We start from the raw sequence: 10874 nt of genomic DNA, 5'->3' as shown, positions 1-10874 counted from the left end.
TTATGTGTTCTGTTGGTACCAGCTTAATCTTTAACTGTGCTTTGAAGCCAGTATGCTTAGCGGACTCTGAAAGTTAATGAGGTCTCCCAGAGCTAATTGTGACTGTTGAGAGTTGCAGTTACATTCATTGTGCTCGTGAGACACGGACACTGGAAGTCTCCACCGTGAGATTTACAGCCTCCTGTGCAGAGGAACCTTCAGCACTTGTGAAGTACCACATAGGGCATCCTACTAGAGTTTCAGTTTGAAATCATCCCCGATACCGCGGTATCTTGAACACAGCCCCATTCAGCTTCTGTGCAAGTCCCCACCCCGAGAGGTGGTGCTAATGAAGTGGATTCCTAACCCCAGCTGGTAAAGACCCGTGCCAGGGGCTGCAGAAATGACTTGTGATTTCCCTCAGTTCTGCCTCTGCCGAAGTGGAATCAGTCCGAAGGCAAACAAAACACTTCAGCAGTTTTGCACGAGCAGGGGCCTCGGGTGTGCTTCTCGGCACCCTCCATCTCAGGCTCCGGGAAGCCCGTTCTGTTCAGGCCTGCGAGCCCAGTTAAAGAACCTGTTTCAAGTTACCGGGTCATTTACTCGCGTGTTGCCTGACAGCTCAGCTGAAGAAAATGCGGGGAGTTGTGCACTGTGCTATTCTTGAAGTAAGGGATAATTGGGAATTTCCTGTGGTGCTGGTGTGGTGGCGTTCGCTTTCCGTTCGGATCGCCCTCCTTGCCCTGAGCCATAGTGCATGGTCAGAATAGGGTGTTCAACGCCATTTGTGAAATCACGAGCACGGGGGTGTGTTTGTATGTGGGATTTCCAACCTCCTGTCGCGTGGTGGGTTTTGGCTGTCGATCGCGCTTCCTTTGCAGTTGTATGCAGCAATTGTATCTGCTGAGTTCTTGTAAGGCTTGGAAAGTATCTGCCATTCACTCGGAATCGCTCTCTCCAGATCTGGTAAAGCTGGGTCGCTTTGTGCTTCTCACTTGAGCTTATAAAACGTTTGTTTTGCTTTGTTTCTGCCAGTGGGCGTTGCTTGAGTCGTGCTTACTGCACACTCTGCTTCCTACTGCTCCTCGTTTTTGCTGCTCTTAGGTGAAGACTCTCTACTCTTAAGATTTTGCTCTTCAACCATGCGATTTCCTGACCATCTTCTGCAGCACAGGCAGTGTTTTTCCATGAGGATTTCTGTGCTATGACTCCCAACAGCTTGTGGCCAATTGTGCCTCTACTGTTTTCTGCCTATAAACATGTTCATGAAACTATTCCTAATTGCCAGCCTTTCTTTTTCAGTTTGAGCAGTGTTGTGTTTCAGTGAGAGCTTTGAGAGAGCATGTGCTGGAAATCTTTGCGGTGAAGCAATCTCACCAGCGCAGATGAATTTGTATCTGCTGAAACCTTTGGTTACTTCTTATGAAACAGTGCGTTATTTCTATTAAAACCCTACTTGAAAACAGTAGAGTTAGTTCTGTAATCCACTACTCACTCAAATACCATTTGTCCTTCGTAACACCAGCTTTGTTTCTCTTTTGTATTACTTCTCGGTCTCAAGGATCCCTTTGCGCAGCGTCCTCGTTTCACAAATGTATCAACATCTTCAAAAATACTTTTTGCAAGTTATTATTCGGTCCTGTTTTTTATCTAGTTGGATGTTTTTGTAATTACTTTGGTGAGATGTGTCATTATGGTTTGTTCTCGGTTGGGTTTTGCAAAATGATTTATTGTACTGCCAGTGGATCACTGCTTACAGTGGGTTGTTTTCCTGTCTCGAAAGCTGGATGATACAGCTTTTAATTTAGCAGTTTCCTGCTCATTTTAATTCCTAATCTGAGTCCAAAATGTCAAAATTAATTAGCATGATGTGATACTACGGCAGACATGGTTTGCACTGAAAATTCAGTCAGCGGTTGACGTTTGGCCTTGCAAATAAGGGAGGAAGAACAGCTTCCCTGGCTGAATCACCTTGAGGATTTTTACAGTGTGGCCGCTGGAAGCGGTGGCACATGGCAGACCCCGCTACAAGCGTGGCTACAGCCAACACTGCGAATGTTAAAAGCTCCTGCACTCGGCCTTTTACTTCATCGCTCACACTTCTGGATGGAGGTCCTGCTTGGCAGCAGGCAAAATACTGAGTGGCGGCAGGGCAGGCGCCGGGCGGCGCCTGCTCCCCACCACTGCCCCAGGTGATTCCCGTCCTTGAGCCTTTTCACGAAGGGACGTAGAGTTCAGGTATTTCATGACGTGCCGTGAAACTCTCACTGCCAGATCACCGCTTTGAACGCGACCTAGACCAAAGTGTTTAAAAAATACCCCACTGATAGCCAGTGTTTTCCCAGGGGCTGAGGTTTACAGCGTGGTGGCCGCCATCCCGCTCCTGCTGGACAGCAGTCCAGCTTCCGAAATGTCCCCTTTGGCAGATGTTAAGGAATACGTAATTCACGAAGCTGGAACTATAATGTGTTACCTAAGCGTTCCCTTTTATGTCAAAATATTTACACTGGCAAGGCACGGTAGGAAAGCGCTGGTATCGCATATGCCTCGTGGAGAAATAAGGACTTGAGTGTCAGCAGCGAATCGTGTGGCACCTTTCGATATGTCTTTATGAATGCGAAAATAAAAATTATCTATCCTTTTTAGCCACTTCCTTCCTCATGGAGGTGGAAGCTGGGCCAGGCAGGCTATTGGCAAAGGCTCCGTTCCCGCTGGCGTTAGGCATCTGGTCAACCTTCCCAGCTCCACAGCTGTACCTGGCCCTCCCTCCCTGGGCACTCACAGGGGCACAACTGCTCCGAGCGGGAGGCGAGGGCAGAGCACGAGCCGGCTGCGATGGTCTCCCCACCGGAATTTCCAGCTTGGGCAAGTGTACTGAGCTTGCCTAAACTTTGCTTAAAGTTTGGTTTTGTTCTTAACTGCTTCTTTTCTTTAAATGGTTTCTGTGGTCTCTTAAGGCCGCTGTAATCCATCTCAGGCTCAGCTCTGTGGCTTGAGATGATGGATGCATCTGTTTGCGCATCGCTGGAATGAAAGGCATTAAAATACGATTGATCTTGAGAAAGTTTATTTAAAACACAAGTCACATAAAAATTGTTAATTTGATTTCTGCTGTTTGAAACGTAAAAATCCCAGGGAGTTACAGAAATGAGAAGCTGCATATGGATTTTCTCTTCTAAGTCCCTTAGAAGCCAAAATTCCTATATGCAAATGGTTGAAGTGGAGGAAAAAACCTTCTATTTGAAGACGTGTGTTAGGAGACAGATCACTTTATTCCAGACTGCATTTGAATGACTTAATTGCTTGTAGCTACAGGAACTTGGCACGTGGGAGGAGTTACTCTGCTCTCGTGTCTTTTCGTGCGTACCTTAGGAAGCCTGGCTGTTCCAAGCTCGCTTTTCAGTTCTACTTGGATACTTTATGTCTTCATGAACATTAACAGAAGATTGTAACCGAGTAGCCTGCTTGTTTAGGGAATGGCTTCACACTCCCTGTCTCTTCTCCAAGATTTTACATGCTTTCTTTTTAATAACTTGCTTTTCTCCTCCTCTGGCATTCCCAAACGTCTTCTGGGTAACTGAGTATGACTGAACTGATGGACTGACAGATGGTGTATGTGACACGAAGGTGCCCGTTCCACTAAGCTCCTGCAGTGCTGAGCTTCTGCTGTCTTAGTTCTTGAGCAGATAATTTCTCTTGCGTTACGGGCCGGTTCTGCAGGCAGGTTAGCTGCTGTGAGAGCAGCGGTACCCCCTGACAGGGGCTGTGCTGTTGGGAATGTGCCTTGGGATAAATGCAGTTAAACACCGGTAGCGATCCTCCTCCTGCAGAATGAGGGCTTACTTGAAGCTGTTTGTGCGTCCTCCTGCTCCTTCAGTGCAGAGGAACCATGTGGTTTCTTGGTGGTGGGTTTCAGAAGGTGAACAGACGTCCCTGTTTTCTGTTGATTCTGAACAGCTATGAATACCGGTCATAGTTAAATTAGCTTGGGTTTAAGTCCGGCAGGCAGTTGTAACCATCCAGGAGAGTTCATGGGTTAAAGGCTTGCAGCTGATAATGCCCACCACCTTGCATGATCTCAGTGACAGGGGTGGGATGATGAGAATGAAGACTGTTTCAGCAGTATGCTTGCCCCGAGGGAGCAGCGCTTTCTGCCACGTGCAGAGATCTGCGGAAGAAAGGACGTCACGACGTTCATCAGTGGCACGCTTGCCTTCCAAGGGCTTCCTGTGCTGCTGGGTGCCTTCTCTGTGGTGGCGATCAAAGGCAGCATGTAAGAGAGGACAGGCAGCGTGATGCCCTGCGTTGGTCTCCTCCAACCAACCTCAGCCTTGGGGCTTTCTCAGCCAGGAACAGTGTTCACCTAGTTTAGTAAATTGCAGTGAGTTTCTTTTCCATTGGCTTGTCCAAAGGCGACTTCAGCTCAGGCGAGTTGGGGGAAACGGCAAGTTCCTACTGTACGGAGTTACCCCTTGTATGAAGAACCACCTTCTGTTTGTAAGTGTGTGAAGGCACAGTAATTCCACGTTAGGTGGTGTTGTTACTTGGTTTCTGTGTGGAGAAGACCTCTTTGCCCTGTCCGATCTTTCCTTAAAATGACTTAGAAGGTTTTGAATTGTAAAATGTCTTGGCCAGATGTAGGCTTGCCACTGTTACGGAGCACTGTAAATACAGACTGGAATGAGCTTCAGGAAACTTAAACCTCAGAGTTAGAACAGAATAGGCAAAGGCTGAAACTATGCTGTACTGCTTCTCCAGCTGACATGAAGGTTGTTGGCTTGAGGAAGGTGAGGGAAATCCTCCCTTTTCTTTCACATTCTGCTGTCTTCTCAGTTAAATCATAAGCCAGGATGAGATGGCAAAACTGCTGAGCCTGGAAGTCAGGCTCCATCAGTAAGTGCCAAGGGACAGGGTTCTCTTGTTTGAGTTCAGATCCCAACAAAGAAGTACAGAGTGAGAAACAAAGTAACATCTGCTTGGTCCACGTAAAAGACAGTAAATGAATCACAGTTAAAAACTGTATTTTAACAATAACTCTTTTTACACAGGAAACATTTCATAGTAATTTCTTAAAAGCAAATGTGTTGCTAATGTATGTTCTTGATAAGTTAGCCCCATGAATCCGAGGAATTTATTTGTGGCGATGGAATACCAGTAACACGTTTCTTTTTCCCTTTTAGAAATGTGCAACAGAAGAATGTTTCTTTTTTGAGCGTTTGGAATCTAATAACTATAACACTTACCGATCACGGAAATACTCTGATTGGTATGTGGCCCTGAAAAGAACTGGACAGTACAAACCTGGACCAAAAACTGGACCTGGACAGAAAGCTATCCTTTTTCTTCCCATGTCTGCCAAAAGCTGATTTCCATGGCGGATTCCGAGCACATACGCCACCCTACACTGAAGACATCGAGTTTCCTGCTGCTCCCCGAAGCAGCAAAACTATAAGCACTTATTTGCAGATATTAACTACCTTTGCAGATAGCAGATTAAACCACAAATGTTTCATACTGTCTTTATATTGCTCTTTAGACCTCTTGTGCCAGCGTGTAGGTAGCTAAAATCACTTGGAAAATATATGTTTCAGGATCAGTAACACCTCTGCTTTCTGCTCGGTGTCTGCGTAGAGCTATTTTATTTACCTTATGTTTGCTTTATGGAGTAAAGGAAAACCAATCTTATGCACACTTACAGCAATATTTGCCTTTAAAATAATTTATATCTCTACAGCTTATTAGAGGACAGAGTAAATAATTACTAATAATTACCTAAACAGTACTCCATGGATAAATTTAATATAGTCTAAGTAACACTACAGTGGTAACTCTAAATTATTGATGTAATGAAATGTGAAATGTATTGCTCTCACGTAATGTTGCGGTAGGACTCGGGCAGCTCCCTGTGGTATAGTTTGTAGAACAGGCCTGTGTAGACAGCTGGAAACTCTCTCATGGTTATGTCAATCTTATTAAACCCTTCCCGGTATCCGTAGAGTAAGAGTTTAGCTACGTTGCTGGTGATGGGAGTAGCATGTTCCGTCCTAGCCAGCTCCTCGAGGTCCATCCATTCACACCTCAGGCACTCCTGCTGGCAGAAGCTGATCTTGAAGGAGGAGGGCTCCAGGCGACAGATGATGTACATATCTGACTTTCCAAAGGCTCCGGGGTGTTTGTGTTGCTGTCTTATGCTTAGGATGGACTTGAACTCTGACTTAATGCCAGTCTCTTCGAAAACCTCTCGAACTGCTGTGTCTCCTAGGTGAGAAAAGCAATCCTTACAAGGCACGTAAGAATAGCTTAACGCGCTCTAAACATTCTGATAACGGAAAATTTCTCACTGAAAGCATTCTCTCTTCTGCTTCCTAAGCTTTTCAGAATGTCAACCTTCTTGTTTCGACGCAAGGATAAGCTAATTTTTTTGGTCCCTGAACAAAACTAATTGCTACCTGTCGTATATCCTACAACACGATGAAAGTCAGAAACTTTCAGTAACGCTCTACAGGGTGTGGTTTCGAAACAGACGTTGTGGTGGTTGCTGGCTCCACTGATCTCTTCATCCAACACAGCACTGCACCCCCTTTTCAGTCCGCTGAATCTTAGCCCCTGTCTCTCTCCTTGCCTCTACCCAGACTCAGACCCCGTGCAGCTGAACACCTGTACGTATGTCAGGTCACTTGACTGCATCGCTTAGTGTCGCTGCACTTGGCCACAAGGCGTGTCGAGTTGGCACCGCGTCCTTCTCGACGTGCGTCCTGTGTAGTGACATCTGAAATAGGCCATAATACCAGTATAGCACGTAGCCTGTTCTGGCAGAAAACATGCCCCATCCATGCAGCACGCGTATTTTGTGTATGTCAACCAGAGTGTTAGTGTTCCTCATCACAGAAGTAGCCGTAACTTCAAGGGTGTAGAGGGGCTGTGTACTGCAGTTACAGCTGGACAACTACCCTCCTATCCCATATTCTAAAGAGAGGATTTTTCCCTTGAGTAGTAACTTAGATGGGAGAGTTTTTGATACTCCGCTTACTTCCCCATGTTCTGTAGTTTCATTGTAGTCAAGTCCAGCCCTGCTTGCCTGGGGTAGCTACTGGTGGGTAAAATACTGGCTTTCTCCAAATCTACGTGAACTCGTCGTCGTGTCCTGTTTGAGTGGTAGTTGCATACGGCTGTTTGGCAGTTACCTGCTTCAGCCAGTCGAACCGTTTCGGTAAGAAGCCAGCGTGTTGGCTCACTTCCAAAGGCGAAATACATTTTACAAGACCTTGGAGGTTTCTGCCTTCCTATGGAAGCTGGATGTGTTGGAGGTGAACAAAACTGACATTTTAGGGGTAGTTTCCAATACTGAAGAGATTTCTGGATGTACGCTGCCTAGCAATATATAAACAAGATGATTAATGCAGCAGAAGCCAAACAACTAAATGTTAATGGCCCTGATTCTGCACATCATCTGCCTCAGCTCCTCTTCCGTCCTGCAACGGAAGGAGCTGCGTAAGGTTTACACCAAGTCTATGGAGGTCTCAGTGGGACTGGAGACCTGTTAAGACGTGGTGCCACCAGAACAGTTCTGTGTGTGACTTTATTGCAGTATTACTTGGTTACAGGGCTACGGCCTGTGGGGAAGAAGTACATGGGGGAAGACGCTCGTTGGCCATTACCGACCCCCGGTGGGACTGCATTTTGTGCTGCCCAGAGAGGCCTCTGCGGGCCTCTGGTTTAAAACAGCGGTTGCGAAGCAGACTCCCTGTGGCAAGTGGTTTTATTATTAGGCAAGGAGCCCTATTACACAAAAGTGGTCAAAGGAGGTAAACAACTCAGATCATGAGGAATGCTAAGGCAGGCTACAGTAAGGAAAATGAAATAATTAGGGATTTAATTTAAGCTTTCAGCTTTGCTTTTAGATGAAGTGCCTTTGTCTGTGTCCCTTTTATTTAAATGTCTGTGTATACCTATAGAAAAATATATAATGGTAGTTAACCAGGAGAATCATTAGGGCTTGAGTTTCAGAAATACTCAAATACAAAAATGTGTGCACTTTGTTTAATCTGCATTATGAAACTATTTAAATCACTTGCGCAAGTCAGTTTGTACTCCTTAAAGTAGGCAGCCGCGCATTTTGTCACTTCATATAACCGCAGGATCTTCAAGCAGTGTAATTGCAACTTCTAATTGTATTTTGAAGTTTAGTCCCTTGAATGACTGTGAGTTTATAAGGTTTGATGTAAGGATAAAAGAAGTAAAATTAAGCTCTATTGTATTTTATGCTTCACTAATTTATATCTCGTAACGTTCAGATGTGATGCAGAGAACCGCAACTCTTGCATAGTTTGGTAGTGGCAGGAGTGGGGCTGTATGGGACTTGTTTCCTTGCAGGTGTTTCTCAATGCCTGCATCCAGGCTCCAGCTCGAATCTCACCTGAGGGATGACCGCTGGCTTACTCGGCACGCTCCTCTAGGGAAGCTGTGGTCACTGGTAGTTATTCTTTTCCCTCAATACAAAAATCCCTCTGGTATCTCCCAGAAGTGAAAGGGAGCCTGGCTAGACCACAAACAGGGCGTTTGGGGTTCGTCTGAAAACATGAATCCATGTCACTCTTAGGTGTATTTGCATTGTCAAACAAATTTGATCAGTGTTTGACAGAAAGACTTAAAATGTGACCTGTGAGTAATAAAAATTACCACTCAGCCAAATCCCACTACCTAGAAACCTTCTCCGAGTATTGAATTACCGAACTGGAACACGAGCCCCCGCGGGTTGCTGTAGGAAGACTGCTGAAAATCGTGCGTGTGTCCAAGGTACGGAACAGGAAACCTCGGCTCCATACCCCCATTGCCAGAGCTGCCACATTGCTCTGGGCGACGTTTCGGAGTTATTGGAAGAATATATTCATACCTGAGTACTGATGGTGGGCTGAGTTAATGTGAGCAAGTGTAACTTTTGAAAACAACAGCTACCTAATAATGCAGTATAATCTGAGAATTAACCAGTCTGTGGATCATCATTTTTAGGGGTGAGATACAAGGAGAAAAAGCACCGTTTTCTCTCTCTTTGTAAACACCCTTGTTCATTCACCTCTACCACAACTGCAGCAGCGTTCACTGCCCGCTGTGCAGGGTAGAAACGATCGCTTGCCTCCCGTCGGCACTGTTTTTCAATACAGGAGTGCCTCACGGCTCTGTCGGTGCCCACAAGACTGGGGTGCCGCGCTTGACGCTGGCCCTGTGCCGAAGAGCTCTTAGTCTAAACAAATCAGATGAACAAGGGTGGAAGGAAGCAAGTGTATTTATTTCTGGTTTGCACATAAAAATGGAGAGTTGGAAATTTTTGCTCAGTATGTCGTTGAGCTCACTGCCCTGGATTCCAGTGTGAGCTGAGTGCTCTCTGTTTCAGTTTTATTTGGGTTATGTACCGATTACCTTAATCCTCCGCACTTCTGGCTCCTCTTACAGCATATCCAACCAGCCTACAAAAAATACGCTGGCTTCATGCACTCATTTAAGAGAAATTGTGGAAAAGGGTAAGTGTTACAGATAGAAAGCTTCTCTGCCCTGAACGTAATGTTACCCATTAGCATTAAGGTCAGGGGATCGGATCACTTCATTAATTCGGAGGAGCCATTAGTCATAGGAGTGGTGTGGGTCACGATGTATTGCAGTACTTTCAATGACTGTGATTCTGTTGCCGTCTGACCTGTTATCCTAGGACTTACCAATGTCTTCGCCTGGATTAGACAGACCTCCTGGAAATTTCCACGCATTGAGAGTCTGTATTGGAGGGGAAAAAAAAAAACAAACTAATGAAGTACGCAGCCTGTTTCGTGCTGTCTAACGTGAAGGAGACAATTAACACGTGACGTTTTTTGGTTGAAGTTGCAGTACTGTAATTGCAAACATCAGTAAGGCTGTAAGTAGGAACGTGCTTGTTCTTGCTAACGTGATGATTAGAGATACCCACAGTCTGTATGAAGTATTGGAACAAAACACCTACTGATTGAAAATACAACTGTCTAACAGTCATTAGACAATGATGCTGCTAGGTAACTAGATAGAGTAGTTGAATATTAAAGAAAGCTGCTATAGACCATATAATCTTATATTTAATCACTAATGTATTCCACTCCCGTGGTTTTGGCTTTTAAAAAATGTGTATATATATATATATTCAATCTTACAAACCGGTATTATGATTGTAGTACTGTTCTATACTGCACTGGCTTTAAGATGACTTTGTGTGTCTGTAATAACCATGTAGTGTAACTTGTTTGTTTTCATGGAATACAAAAACTGAGGCCTTTTGTGTGATTTATTGAATTGCAATAAAGTTCAGTACTTGGAATGTGTTGTGCAGACTTTTGCTGTTGTCGATGCTGGCAAAGGAGTCCCAGTTCCTATTGTCTCTTGCAAATGCATAAGGATTTGTAGGCTTTACCTTCTCTTCTGTGTACTATTCTTCTTATTACTTTCCTTATTAAAAGTTGATGTAGGATGAAGTTAACCTCCAACTAGGAATGAATGCAGTAAAAAGTTACACTCTGGAAAAAGCTGCTTCTACATGCAGCACAGAGAGGGAAGTTGTGTGCTTTCCAGTGATTTGAAACCCCACCGACTACACTGGAAAATGTTTTTGTTTGGTTTTTTTTTCTGGCACTCTTAAAAGGGCCTGCATACGAATTTAAAGTAATAGATTAAAAATAGTGCAGATGGAAAATACATATATTTGTCTATTTGCTTTCAGCTTTGCTTTCAGTTCCTGGAAATCTTTATGTGCTGTGGAATTGTCCTTTCATGATGAAACCAAAATAGCTCTTTAAATTCCACTAGCTCTTTTTTTTTTTTTTCAGCTTGGAGAACATAATTTGCATTAAAAGTCACCATTTCAGAGAAATGGTTCATCT

General features: G+C 44.6%; 1 protein-coding gene across 1 annotated transcript in view; it reads right to left on the bottom strand.

Moving 5' to 3' along the window:
* Window positions 1-5623: 5623 nt before the first annotated feature.
* The window catches only part of NUDT6 (nudix (nucleoside diphosphate linked moiety X)-type motif 6), a gene marked incomplete at its 5' end in the record, with an annotated part of 12511 nt that continues 7260 nt past the window's right edge, over window positions 5624-10874 (bottom strand). Inside the window, 2 exons of the mRNA XM_010157661.1 lie at window positions 5624-6237; window positions 9690-9744. Of these exons, the coding sequence (XP_010155963.1) occupies window positions 5849-6237; window positions 9690-9744 (444 nt within the window). The remainder of the gene's footprint in view (window positions 6238-9689; window positions 9745-10874) is intronic.

This window comes from Eurypyga helias, unplaced genomic scaffold (assembly GCF_000690775.1).
Source record: "Eurypyga helias isolate BGI_N326 unplaced genomic scaffold, ASM69077v1 scaffold34468, whole genome shotgun sequence".
In the NCBI taxonomy this organism is placed as follows: Eukaryota; Metazoa; Chordata; class Aves; order Eurypygiformes; family Eurypygidae; genus Eurypyga; species Eurypyga helias.
This window is presented reverse-complemented; position numbering and strand designations above follow the sequence as displayed.